The sequence below is a fragment of the Phascolarctos cinereus genome, unplaced genomic scaffold (assembly GCF_003287225.1).
Source record: "Phascolarctos cinereus isolate Bilbo 61053 unplaced genomic scaffold, phaCin_HiC Scaffold_2;HRSCAF=192, whole genome shotgun sequence".
Taxonomy (NCBI): domain Eukaryota; kingdom Metazoa; phylum Chordata; class Mammalia; order Diprotodontia; family Phascolarctidae; genus Phascolarctos; species Phascolarctos cinereus.
In genome coordinates this window covers 122,506,589-122,521,055 of record NW_027555625.1, presented here as the reverse complement: position 1 = coordinate 122,521,055, position 14,467 = coordinate 122,506,589, and the positions used below count along the sequence as shown (strand labels likewise).

Genomic DNA, 14,467 nt, shown 5'->3' with positions numbered 1-14,467 from the left:
AAAAGCCTCCACCTGGTCTATACAAAATTAACACAGATACCAAACAAGATACCTAATCTCTTAAGACAGTTAAAAAGTGAAATATAATATGGCCAACAAGTTTCTTTAAAAAAAAATGCTACTTAAGAATTTATAAATAACTGAAAACCAAAGATTTATATATTATAAATATCTTAAAGAAGGCACACTGCTACTAGATGTATATTAATATTTTTACACTGATTAGTTGTAATTTAAGTCTAAAATTCAAGGATCATTTTCAATTTGTTGTTATGTAAGCTTGTGTCTAAGTAAAAGAAATTTAAGTTGCCATCTGTTACTTACGATATTCTTCCAAATGGTGCAAAAGCCGCTTTTATATCTTCAGTTGTAATTTCTGGACTGAGATCACCAACAAAGACATGGAAATGATCTTTTAAGGGGGAAGGAAAAGGGGTGGGGTAAAAAGAAAAATAAAATTTTAAAGTTTGAAAAATAGATTTTAAAGCAAATTTAATATATTGCTGATATGAAATAATTTCCAGTCAATTACAAATAAAACACAGCTCTACATCTAAGCATACAAATCCTATCATAATCTTAAAATAATTGCTCATTGACACTATAGCAAGGATCTGTTTTTTAAAAGTTGTTATAATATAAGTTGAACTTATTTTTAGTTATAGTCATATCCAGTCACTATTCTAGAATACAAAATACTATATAATGAGTTCATTTAAATTCTGCAAAAAAGACATCGAATGACAGTTATCATAGTACTGTTAATTATTCACATTTATTCAGTTAACCACTATATAATGCTTTAAAAATTAAGAGAATAGTGGTATCATAAAAAATGGAAAATAATGTTTCAGTTAAGACAAGATACCAAAACCTAGCTACATAATAACACTTGGTTTAACCACAGTTTGTGAAGAACAATCAAAGAAATACCTTGCATTGCAACAGTTTGCTGTTAAAGTATTTGACAGTTTTCTCAAAAGCCAACAGTTTTGGTTGCCCAGCCATTACACCATTCAGTTTATGTGAATCCATGTGCAAGTGAACTAAGACTGAAGGCAACAGAATGAAAACAGTAATCCCTTCAACTTTATGTCAGAGTCATTAAAGAGTACACTGGAGAGAAATAAAGATTCCCACAGCTGAAGATAGTTTAATTATAAATACATTCTTATTAAAAAAATACACAACACTTAATACGTGCAGAAGAGTTTGATCAACACTCTAGAAATGGACACATAAGTTATAAGTTTAAATCAACTATTTTTTTAAGCTATCCCCATCTGGCTGGCCTTAAGCAACACATGTGGGTTGCCAGTTGGGAAACCCTTTTTAGAAGCAACTCAAGCACTCGGAAGATCTGGGTAAAGAGTAGCACACATCAAGGATGACCTCAAGGAAGTAAAGTTATCTTGTCCCTTCTTTAGCTGGATAAAGAACTTCTAAAGCATCAGCTACTACCCTAGGGGATTCAGAGTACCTGAAATAGCACCAGACTAAAACAGTCTACTATAGTACTACAGGTCACATTCTGTCAATGCTGGGAAGAAAGGGGAAATACTGCCAAAGACAATCCAAATACAGCCCTTCCCTCCCTCCCCATAAAAAACCAAAAAACAAAAAAACTTCAGGTGGTTAGTGAATACCCTTCAGAGATATTTCATTTTATGTTTAAGAAGATACAATTACCTTGTGAACGCAGTGTGCTGACAACGGTACTACCTGATGACAAAGATTAGATTTGTTCTTAAATTTATTAACACAAACATATTAAATCATATCTTAGGATAAAGATCAAAACATTACTGCAAACATGTATGATGCTTATATGCTTTATAATAAAACTATGTGTACAATAAAAATAATTCATCAAAGAGTATAAAATACACTTACTGCTTGTATCTTTCTTCTGACTGCTGGGGGTTGTTGCCCAATTCACTTTGACTTCCTACAAAAAATATTTTCAACAGTTATTGTCGAAATAAATTTTAATCTAGATAGTTTCAAAACTTAGTTTATCATGTGCATAAAAAAGGAAATTGCACAAGTCTATGAACACAAAAGGCATACTAACTAGATTACAGTCGACATATTTAATCCTTTTGTTTTAATCTATAATACAGAAACAAAAGGTAATAGAAATACCTTTCCTACATCCTGTTCTCTGTTCACATTACTGGATTAATCTTACCTTACGTATTAGCTGACGAGACATTTTTCTTCTTGCTTCCAACCTCCCCTTAGTACCCAATTCTCCTATAAGGTTTCATCCATACCTAATTAAAATTCCTTCATTCAACAAACAATAACTAAGAATCTACTAAGTGCAAAGAGGCACAATGGGGGATGCAAAGATGAATAAGATATTATTCTTTTCTTCAAGGTAGGCTACAATATATGTAGCTTTATCCCACCCCTTCCCTAAATATTAAAAACTAAAAGGAATAATATAATTTACCTTTTGTAGTTCAGTTGACCCTTTTTTTGCTAGTTTAGAAGTATCTCATCCACTTAATACTGTATAACAACTTTTGAATTTCCACTCCACCCTTCAGTCATGACAGCTTACCTTACCCATTATCTTCCGTCCATTCATAGCAGCTAGTGCTGCAGCTGCATGACGGTGCTCATAGAACTCCACAAAACAGTAAGGATCATTTCCCGCTGTCTGTTGAAGAAAACACAGAAAAAAACAATTTCTTAAAGCTCCATGTTACCCATTTCCTTAAACCTGCTTTAAAAATATTTACTATATAAAAAAGCTGTATATAGGAAAACTGCATTTATTTACTATCACTAAGTAAATTTTTAAAAATTTTGACATTTGTTTCATATGGAAACCTTTCTAAAACCATGCTGCTTTAAGACAGAACATACTAAATACAACTTAATCTTTTTCTTGGTAACCTACTGAGTTATGTATGCAGATATTCCTTTCTTTTTGAAGGTTTTTTATGCTTTTGTCCTCTAGCTGTCACATACAGAAGCAGATAAACCTTTAGCAAAGAGTCTCCCAAACCTCAAGTTTCTAACTGATCATAAACTAAGAAACCAGATTACCAAGCTAATCAGAAGGAAGGAGTTTCCCATAAATAAAATGGGCTTTCTAACATCTACTCTGGCTGACAGAGGATTTTACTGGTTTCGTCCTCATAGATGTCTATATCCTGAACAGCTGAAGTTTCTTGGTCATTAATCAATAAATGAAAGAGGTGTTATTTCAAATAAAAAACGAACAACACCCCTAATGTTTTATCTGTATGCACTGCAATACACAAATTGGCCTTGTAATCCATGGGATTTCTCTTTCTATAATCTCTTTAAAAAATTAAAACCATCTCCTAACTCTAATGCCCCCCAAATTAAAAGGATTTAAAGCATTTAAAGTAGAACAATGAATGCTATATAGATATCCAAATAAACTCAGGCACATCAATCAGCACTACAGACAAGAAAAGGAAATAATCAAAAGAAATGAAGAGGTCTGAGAACAGACTTCACTAAGGAAACCTAATTTTGGTACAAAAGGGGACATGATGAAAGAGCTAATAGTTTTATTTCATAAAAAAAAGCAAAGAACAAACATCTTTAATATTGCATAATTTAAAAGTTATATTTGTAGAAATTCTACCAGTATTTCACCAATAAGAGATCAAAGGATAGGAACAAGAACTGTTAAAAAAAAAAACGTGCAAACTACAACTACCTTATGAAACAGTTCCAAATTAATAAATAGTAAGAAATGTACAATAAAAAAATGAGGGTTCATATTTGACACCCCATTCCAGGAAAATTCAGAAGCAGTTAATGATATAGGAATATGGAAACATAGGCACACTAATACACTGTTGGTGGAGCTATAAACTAGTCCAACCATTCTCAAATACAGTTTGGAATTATATAATAAAAGTCACTAAACTATTCATATGCTTGGACCCAGAGATCCTAATACTGAGTATATATCCCAAAGAGAAAAAAAGAGAGACTACAGATCAAAATATTCAGCACATTTTTGTGGTAGCAAAAAACTGAAAGCAAAAAGTGGGACCTCATCAATTAGAGATGACTGAACAAACTGTCATATATGTAATATAACTAAACCATAAGGAACACTGAATATGAGAAATATGGATAATACCTATTTGATTAAACTAAGGGCAAAAGCTGCAAATGGTAGTAGAAAGAGCACTGAACTTGAAAGAACCTAAGTTCAAGTCCAGGTTCTGGTACCTTACTATCTGTGTGACCCTAAGCAAGTCACTTAACCTCTCAGGTCTCATCTGTTTAAAAACAAAAGTGGTGAAGGATGTGGGAGGGATTGAACTAAATACCTCCAGAGGTCTCTTCCAACTCAAAATATATAATCCTAAACAGGATCTAAAGACTAATATGCACAGTGATTACAATACTAATGAAAAGAATACTGAAATGAAGTTGAACACTAAGTAATAATAATGACCAATCTTGGTCAAGGACAAGAGATGAGGAGGCATCTCTTTCCTTTCAGTAGACATGTAAAGAAATACTAAATATGTCAATTGTGTCAATTCCTTTTTTCTTTTATTTGTTATTACAAATGAGGTTTCATGTGGTATAAGGAGGCTATCTGGAAATAACTCTGTAGTGTAAAAACAAAAGGCACCAATAAAACATATCTTTTTTAAAAAAAACTCTACCTGTGTTGTTAGGGAGCAGAATGATACAAGGTAGTACAATAAAGGTAAAAAATGCAACATTATATAATAAAATGGAAAATCAGAAAGTACCTAGTTATCTTACAAGTAGAATATACAAATGAAAATGAATGCTCATATGACTTACTAAGCCTGGACCACAAGAAGGCATTTGAGCAGTCTACCTGGAAATTAGAGCAAAGAAAGGATGTTCATATAATCCTTTGCTCCCAAGAAATGCTCAGAGAATTCATGCTTTGGGGGTTAGGGTTGGGGGAAGGGGAAGAGGAAGGGGGAGACATGACTTATAAAAATCTTCAAAGATTAGTCCAGCAAAAGACAACAACCCTGTATTCACGTGGGCTTATCAAGGGCAATCTTTCCTTTTCCATTCCACATGTAAAGCCTAAAATTCTTGTTCACCTAAGGTCAAGGCAAAAATCTGGAATGGGAAGAATGAGGGAAGAAAGAAAAAAGTAGGGAAAAAATATTTTTTAATCTCCCTTTTAATTTTACCATTCTTTGATTCCCACCCCAACCCACTGCCCCCAATCCACAGATATGTGGTAGAACAGAACAATCTTTTAAGCCTGATTAGAGTATACAAACATGGGTAATAGAGGCACTAAAACAGATATAGGGAACTAATGTTTTGAAATTTAAAATATATATAACAAAGTGTTTGGGAGTCCAAAGTTAATTTTTAAAAAGCAACAAATACAGGAGAAAGGTTAGGGGGAAGAGCAGATATAGAGAGGGACAGAAGGAAACAAGTCAAGTAAGTACCCATTACACTAAATTCTCAGGGTGTTATCTTGAAAGAAAGAGAAATAAGAGACTTTTAAGACAGCTTCAAGAAGGGGAAAAGAAAATTTAACTATAAGAAAAAGAATCTCTACGGAAGTTTTTTTTCACGTTATGAATTTTTCAATGTGCATTTTTAAAAGCCTCTCTACCACCAACTAGATACATTATCCCCAGAGGTGGGGACTGCATACGTAAAATGTTTCATATACTTTCAGATGTGGTCGTGTGTTGTGCTTAACTGCTTGTCCTTGTTACAAGAGATCTCAAAATGTAAGTAGGGGAGATCTATCCAGGAATGGCTCCAGGAAAACAAAAGCCCTCAATAAAAGCTCAAAAAATATACTGAAGGGCTTTTATTTATTATATTTTAATTTCAATTTTCAATTTACTAACACTTAATTTCAAGATTCCCTATATTAATTTAAAGGTACTTCAAATATAACCAAGAAGCTTATGCCTTATGCCTCAAAACTTCTCTTACAGTATTGTTTCTGTGAAAAATAGAAAACTTCCCTCAAAAACTTTTTTGTAAGACAAAAGATTTTTTTGAAGATGAAGTGTAGCTCAGTGACTAACTTCAACCATTCAATTTATATATATGTGTACATGTGTGTATATTTACGCACATACCTCCCTCCCACTAAACTTCATTAATAATTGACAAACCCTGAATTATTAATTTCTGGAATTATTAGTTAAAAAAGAAGAACTAAGTAAAATACCCTTACATCCATAATCATCTTGCAGTTTTTGCATGGTCCAATCTGGCTGAACAACTGGAGAATTAGGGCTTCTGTCACATCTCGGGAAAGGTTGCCTACATACCTGTAAAAACAAAAAATTATCTTTCAAAGTGTTTTTTTGGAGGTCAAAGACAAAAAGAAAAGGCCCCATTTACCCAAAATAGTCACAGTCAGAGCAGCAAATTTTGCGGCAGCAAAAAACTGGAAACAAAGTAAGTGATCATCAGAATAGCTAGACGAATAGGAATACATGAAAATAGAGTATTACCACATCATAGGAATATAAATAATTCATAAGCACACGGGAAGACTTATGAATTGGATAAAGCATAATCAGGAACACAACATAAGCAATTACTGCAGAAATTAAATGTTAGGAACAAAACCTGAACTCTCTAAATATAATGACCAAGCCTGACCCCAAACAAGAGATATGAAAATGCACCTCCCTTCATTTCTTTGCAGAGCTGGAGATCTACAAGTATGAAACACTGCATTTACAGTCAGACTCTGCCGATTTGTGGGCTACTTGTAAACTTTTTAAAAATTCTTTTTGACAAGGGACTGCTTAATAAATAGAGGGGGAGACTTGAAAACAAAGCTCATGCAAAAATAAAAGTTGTCAAAATTAAAAATAAAAGTGATCCCTGTGCATTGTTTCTGAAGTTGCTTGACCTAAAAACAAGGAAGACTGGGGACTGAACAAAGTTATGTCAGCTTTAAGATATATTCATCCCAGGAGACAGTTTGAACCTTAATAGATGAGAAATATCTTAATAACATGTACTTAGGTAAAAACTGTGTCACTTACAATCATACTTGGACATTTCATCAGGGAAACAAAAATGCTCAATTTTACTTTAAATGAAGGTTTTATTTTTCCTATTGCTTCAAATCAGATTCATAATCACTAGTACCAAACCTAACAAGATATTCTTGTAAAATTCTAAGTAAAATTGTTGCATATGAAAAATGTAGCTTGCAACAAGCAACAAAATTTAGGTAGCAGTCCTAATATTTTTAATTAATCTATAATTAATCTAATTTGTAATTAAAACTGTAGTATTTTGCTCACAGAACCACTTCAAACTTAGGTGGCTTCAAACTTAATTTGTTAAGTCCAGCACCCAATACAAATGCAAAGGCTCAAGTTTGGTAGGATTTTTGACAGAGTGTGTGCTCCAATGGAATTCCCTTACAGCATCTGGTTGGGTCAAATCTATCACGTGATGAAACATCAGAATAATGTTCTAGCTTTGCTATGTTCAAGAAAACTTATTACCAGAAGGCTGGTTTTGTTGTTTTAGTTTAGTCTTTGGATGTCCGATGGCTAGCACAACAATGCCTGGTACATAATAAATGTTTGCAGAATGATCAAGTGAAACTTTTTTATAGCCCATCACTAGATGACTCAGAAAGTCATCTACCGTTATCTACAAACAGTAAGATGCAGAGCAACTACGATCTATGTCAGATAAAGTCAGAGATCTTCAGAAGCAGTAAAATACAATTACTAAGGATACAAAGCAAAATGGAAAAGTTCTAAAACTTCTGAAAACATATTTATATATGTACATAAAACTGAGATTTGTAGTACAATTTTATAGGCCTGACTGACATTACTAACTAAATCACATACTTCACAATCCCTAAACAATTTTCCTCACATTCCCAAATACTCAATTTATATGTCATGTTAAAACAATTCTACTTCGAGTCACAACATTTTAGAACTGTAAAAGATAATCTTCATCTCCCTTATTGTATAAATGAAGAAATCAGGGTCAGAAAAGTCACAAAGAAAGGTCGACGGCAAGAGCCAGATTTAGCTCGTCTCCTGGGCCCAAATTCAGGGCCTTTTCTAAAGCCAAGAGAGCATTTGAAAGATAGCAAAGCAGCATTCTTTTTAATGAAGCAATGGAAAGCTTTCTATTTAAGGGGCACTAACCAAAGAGCATCAGGAGCAAGTGATAGCTACATGTAAAAAGAAAACTGAATTAATAACTTAAAAATTACCTTAGGAGAAACATGAAACAGGCTTCTCATTTGTTTTTGTAATTAAGTACTGAAAAATGAAACTATTCCAATTAAAAAAAACACTAAAGATACAATTTTATATTATGGACCATGAAGGGAAAGAAAAGGTAGGCCAGTCATTTGGCAGAATAGGGAATAAACAAACCCTTGTGCGCTACTGGTATCTATATAATATATCTGCCCCTCCACTTCAGCATTCTGGGTATACCTCTTTCAAAAAATTTATAAGGCAGGACAGGAGTCTCCTAAGTTCAAAGGGCACAGATGAGTTATGATCTGCATCACTGGAGGAAGTACAGTCTTCAGAGGCTCTTAATGCCGGCCAAGTTTACATTAATGTTACAATGCTGACTCATACTGAGCTTAGAGGCTAAAAACTCAGATTTTTCCCCCCTGAGATGAACTGCCATCTAACCCATGCTTCCTCCATCTTCTACTTCGGTTGGAAAAATCAAATTCATAAGTATAAATATTTAAGTTTTCCCCAAATTTTATTAGATTCAGCCAAATATTCTAGTCTATCAAGATCTTTTTAGATTCTGACTGTCATTCAATGCCTTAACTATCTGTCCTCAATTTGTGTCATCTGCAACTACAAAGAGTATGACATTTATGCTTGCATCCAAACACAATAAAATGTTAAACAGCTACAGAGCAACCCTGGGGCACCCCACTGGAGATCTCCCTTCTAAGCTGACATTAAATTATTAATTGGCTACTATTACCGTCTAGCTATTCAATCGATTCCAAATCCCTCTTAATAGGGGTTCTTAATTTTTTTTATGCCATAGACCACCTACCACCATTACCATACTTCCCCTCCCCCACCAAACCACCACATTTGACAGTTTAGTGAAGCTATCGACCCTTTCTCAAAATGCTTTTAAACGAATGAAATAAAATGTATGGGACTACAAATGAAATCAATTATATGGAAACACAGTTACCAAATATTTTTAAAACAAATTTCTAGATCATAGGTTAAGAATCACTACTCTAAATTTGTTATCATCTAGTTTACATTAAGTAGAGAAGGAAATGGCAAACCACTCCAGTATTTTTGCCTAGAAAACCCTACAAACAATATTAAAATGCTTGGAAGACGAGCCCCTCAGGTCGGAAGGACCATGGGGTCGTGAAGAGTTGGACACAGATGAAAAACAAATTTACATCTCTACAATTTTTTCCATAAGAATAGCATGAGACTTTAATCAATGGAGGCAAACTACATAAATTAAATCTGTAGCACTTCCCTGAACTTATAGGGCAGGACTCCCTGTCAAAAAAGGAAACAAGGTTATGCTGGCATGACTTGTTCTTGAATTAAGCCATGCTGCCTGTTTTTAATTACTACTTCCTTTTCTAGATGTTCATTAACCATTTTGCCAGAAAATGCAGTTAGGTTCACTACGCTGGAATACAGATTCCATTTTCTTTCCTTTTTTTGAAAGCTAAGTATTTAACATTTGCTGCAACACCTCCTGTTCTACATAATTTTTAAATACCATTTATAGGAAGGAAAAATACACACACACAAAATTGGGTATAAAAATGCATTTCACTCAAAAGGGAAATAAGGAATAGGGAGAAGGGCGAATCAGAGGGAAGGTAGATTAAGGTAATAGTCCTAAGTGAATAAAGATGTACAAAGATATTCATAGCTCTTTTGGTGGTGACAAAGAGCCAGAAACCGAGTGGTGCCTATCAATTGGGAAATAGCTAAACAAATTATAGTATATGTGATGGAACACTATTGTGCTATAAGAAATGATGAAGGAAATGGTTTCACAAAAACCTGGGAAGACTTGTATGAACTAATTGGCAGAGCGAGTTGAACAGAACCAGAACAATTTATATGACAACAATACTGTCAAGATAAAACAATTCCGAAAGACTTAGGAACTCTCATCAGCATAATGACTAGCCACAATGTCAAAGAACTAATGATCAAACATGCTGTCTACTTCCTTCTACGTAAGTCTGAGAGTGTAGAATGAGCACTCTCTCTCTCACGCATATGGACATGTAAAGAGACAGAGACTTAGTCCTACTGGTTTCAAGGTTCCTTCTCCCCACTAAACCATAACTTTTAGACAGAGGAACAATAGGATAAGCACCTGGAACCTTTTGCTTAAATGCAAAACTTTATATTCTTTGCACATCTGTTATGACTCAGCAGTGATTGTAGCCACCCAAATTTCTTTCCTTTTACCATTTTCTATATCCTATAAAGCAACCCGTTTGAGAATGTGAATTTACCAAACTAAAGGTAGCATGATAAAACTTGGGAGATTTAAGCCTCTGACTTGCTGTGTGACTTTGGGCAATTTACTTAACCTTTTTGATCTTCAGTTGCCTTATGTGCAAAATGAGAGGATTGAAACAAATGATCCCTAATGGCTCTTCCTGATCTAATAATCTAAGGACAAACTACTTTTTAGGATGAGGACTGCTCTATTGTTATTTTGCTTCTGTCTTCTTTGCCATACAGAAGGATATTTAAACTGGACAAAACAAAAATGAATAACTAAAGAGTTGACACCTAAGATAAATAAGGAGACAGTAAGAGAGTATTTAACTGTCCAAAATAAGTTCCAGTTCCCTGGCCTAGATGAACTGCATCTGAGTACTGACTAAATTGGTGGATATGATTCCTGAGCCACTCTCTGGAATACTTGTATTTTTCAAATTAAATGTTATTCTTTACCTCCCTTCAACGAAAAAGAAAAACAAAACATCTGTTATAGACATATACAGTGAAGTGAAAATAAATTTCCCACTTTGGCCATGCCACAGAGAAAGAGAGAGAAAGAGAGAGAGGGATGGAGGGATGGCTGGCTAGACAGACATGCATAAGACATGGCCAATGTAGAAATCTGTTTTGCTTGTTTGTGATTACTTGCTAAATATGGGTTTTGCATTGCTTTTCAACAGGAAGGGGGAGTAGTGGGAGGGAGAAAAAAGCTAGGGTTAAAAAAAATGAAGTATGAACAGAAGGAAGGCCAGAAGGAATCACACACTGGACAGCTCTGAAAGTTACATGATGAATTTATTATACTTTAAAAGAAAAGAGAGCTCTACATAATAAAGATTCAATTTCATTTACAATCCCCTCCTTCTGTTCTACACGTACATAGAAAAGCTCATTTTATTTTTTAGTTTTAAAAAAATTTAAATGTTGATGCTAAAAATGGAATATGGATAAAAAAAGACATTAACACAACTACAGTAATTTTAGAGTTTAAAAATTTGATTTCTGTAATCAATTCCATTATAATATATTATCCCCCTCCCCCTCTAACCCAGCTAGTTCTCTTGCTGTTCTTCACACAAAACACAATCTCTTGTCTCCATGCCTTTGGACTTTCTGTCCCTCACACCTAGAATGAGATTCGTCCTCACTCACAGCCTCTCAGAAGCCCATTTCCTCCAAGGTTCTGCTCAAGTATCGCCTTCGTCTACAAAGACTTTGCTGACCCCCTCTTCTCCTTTCATAGCTGGTACACACTTTATCTACACAGGCACACTCATACCTTTGTTTTCTCCCATGAATACTTCAAATAAAAAAAGGTGGGAAGGGGTGATTTGGATGGGTTCTCAGTTCTATTTCAAGCTTAATATTCTATGAAGATGTACTCAATGACAGCAATTTAAAAAATTTAAGTGCACTAAGGCTGAGGCATCAAACTCCAAGAAGCAGGAAGTACCCAAGTATCATCTAAACCAGATTAAAATGTAATTGGAAAATATTTAACAAAATAAATAAAAATACAATATCACATAAATATTAATTGTGATTTTCTACATCAATACTCCCAGCAACAAGCAGGGAATCTTTTCTATTTGAGTTTGACATCACTTTGATAAGGAACCAGAGATTGCTTCAAAAATGTCAACATATGTGAACAACCACTAAAATACTAGTTTTTAGAGATAGAAAGGATCTTGGTGATTGAGTTCAATTCTCATTTTGAAAAATGAAACCCAGAAAAGCTACAGGATTTGGCCAAGATCACAAGCTAAGTAACAGCAAAATCTACACTAGACTCCAGGTTTCCTTAACAAAGGATAGACCAATTTCTCAATATTAACAGAATATTTATCCCACAAACTACCTCAATTTCACAAGCACAACTTACCCCTTTCTACACACCCAAGCAATGAAACTGCAAGGTTGTATTATGTTGGTGACACGTGCATGGCTGGAAACACATACATACATACATACATACACACTCTCTCTCTCTCTCTCTCTCCTGGCCTTTTTAACTGTAAAAAAAGTAACAGGATTCCAAAGTACTAAAACTCTTGAAATAAATTAACAACAAACCTTGTATACAGGATACAAAGATTTAACAATGCTACTAAACTCCACCAACAGGATTATGTTCATACAATAAAACTGCCATGTTTTTGTTTATATCACTGTAATTTCCTCAAGCCATTTCATAGCCTGCCCCCAATAATTATCTCTTTTGTTAACAAAGTACAATTAAGGGAAACAAATCAACACACTGACCATATCTGACAATGCAGTTCATTCTATCAACTAAATTCCATCCCTTTTCTTAGGAGAGTGCAGGAGCAATACTTACATGCTGGTCCTCTGAAGTCATACTTAGTCTCTACACTGAGTCTTAAGATTTTCAGTGGTGTTTTCCTTTATATTAATGTGACAATGGGTAGTTTGGGGTAGGCAGAAAAGACATGGGAAGTACATTCTAGGTGGAAGAAAATGCAAAAGCATAAAAACGGTAATTCCAGTTCTTTCAACTGACAATCCTATGACTTTTTCTCAATCCTCATTCTCCCTGACCTCTTTGCAGCCTTACACACTACTGATCATGCTTTTCCTTCATGATACTCTCTTCTCTCTAGGCTTCCAGGATATTACTCTCTCCTGTTTCTCCTCCTACCTAACCACTCCTCTTCTGTCTTTTTGCTGGATCCTCACCCAGATCACACCCTCTAAGTGTCTCAATGGGCCTAGGGGCCTAGGCCTTCTTTTCTTCTCCACCTATAATTTCATCTGGTGATCTCATCAACTCTGATGGTTTTAAAAATCTACCTCATTCAAACCTACCTATCCTGCCGTAAATTCTCGGTTGATCGCCAATCTCACATCTCCAACTGCCTTTGAGACATCTCAAACTGGATGTTCAGTAGACATCTTAAAATCAACATGTCAAGAAATGAACTCATTATCTTTTCCCCAAAACCCCGCCCCATCTCCTATAACTATATAGAGGGCAATATCATCCTCCTAGTCCCTCAGGTTCACAACTTAGAAGTCATACTGGACACCTCACTATCTCTTAACCTCCCTTCCCCAAATCCAAGCTCTTGCCAAGGCCTGTCAATTTCACTTCTGCAATTTTCTCTCTATAAGCTCCTTCTTTTCTCTAACACTGCCCCCACACTACAGTGCTGACCCTCATCACCTCGCAGCTTGATTATTACAACAGCCTACTGGTGGATTTGTCTGCTTCAAGTCTCTCACCACTCCAATCCATCCTCCCTTCAACCACTAAAATGATTTTCCTAAAGTGTGGATCTGATCGTGTCAGTCCCCCACTCAATAAATTTCAATGGCTACCTATTGCCTCTAGGATAAAATATAAAATGCTCTGTTTTCGGGCAGCTAGGTGGTGCAGTGGATAGAGCACCAGGAGCCTTGGAGTCAGGAGGACCTCAGTTCAAATCCAGCCTCAGACACTTGACACTTACTGGCTGTGTGACCCTGGGCAAGTCACTTAACCCCAACTGCCTCACCAAAAAAAAAAAAAGTAAAATGCTCTGTTTTGTATTCAAAGCCCTTCATAACCTAGTTCTACCTCCACCATCACCCCCAACCTTTCCAGTCCTCTTAGACCTTATTGTCTACCACATTCTCTTCAACCCAGTGACACTGGTCCCCTAGCTATTCCACTAAGACCCTTTATCACTTGGATCCTGGCATTTTCTCGTTATCTCCTGTGCCTAGAATGTTCTCCCTCTTTCTGCCTTCTGGCTAATCCTGGCTTCCTTTCAGTTACATCTTCCATAAGAAGCCTTTCTCAATCTCTCTTAATTCCAGCGCCTTCCCTCTTTTAATTATTTTCCTTTTGTCCTATACATAGCTTTTTTGCACTTTGCTTGTTCTCTTCCCCATTAGATTGTGAGCTCCTTGACATCAGCCATCAGTCTTTTGCCTCTTATAGACCTTAA

At 35.2% G+C, this 14,467-nt stretch overlaps 1 protein-coding gene across 12 annotated transcripts in view; it reads right to left on the bottom strand.

The window, feature by feature from the left end:
* TIA1 (TIA1 cytotoxic granule associated RNA binding protein) overlaps nt 1-14,467 on the bottom strand; it is a 44,191-nt gene that overhangs the window by 14,719 nt on the left and 15,005 nt on the right. For 3 of the 12 annotated variants that reach the window (XM_078149563.1, XM_078149565.1, XM_078149564.1), the window contains exons 2-7: nt 6,203-6,305; nt 2,570-2,668; nt 1,894-1,948; nt 1,690-1,722; nt 934-1,052; nt 325-412 (exon numbers count right to left, since the gene is read on the bottom strand). In XM_078149563.1, the coding sequence (XP_078005689.1) occupies nt 356-412; nt 934-1,052; nt 1,690-1,722; nt 1,894-1,948; nt 2,570-2,668; nt 6,203-6,305 (466 nt within the window). In that variant the 3' untranslated portion in view covers nt 325-355. Of the gene's footprint in view, nt 1-324; nt 413-933; nt 1,615-1,689; nt 1,723-1,893; nt 1,949-2,569; nt 2,669-4,821; nt 4,859-6,202; nt 6,306-14,467 lie in introns of those variants that run through there. The other 9 variants (XM_020985328.2, XM_020985329.2, XM_020985330.2 and 6 more) reach the window with 6 other exon arrangements.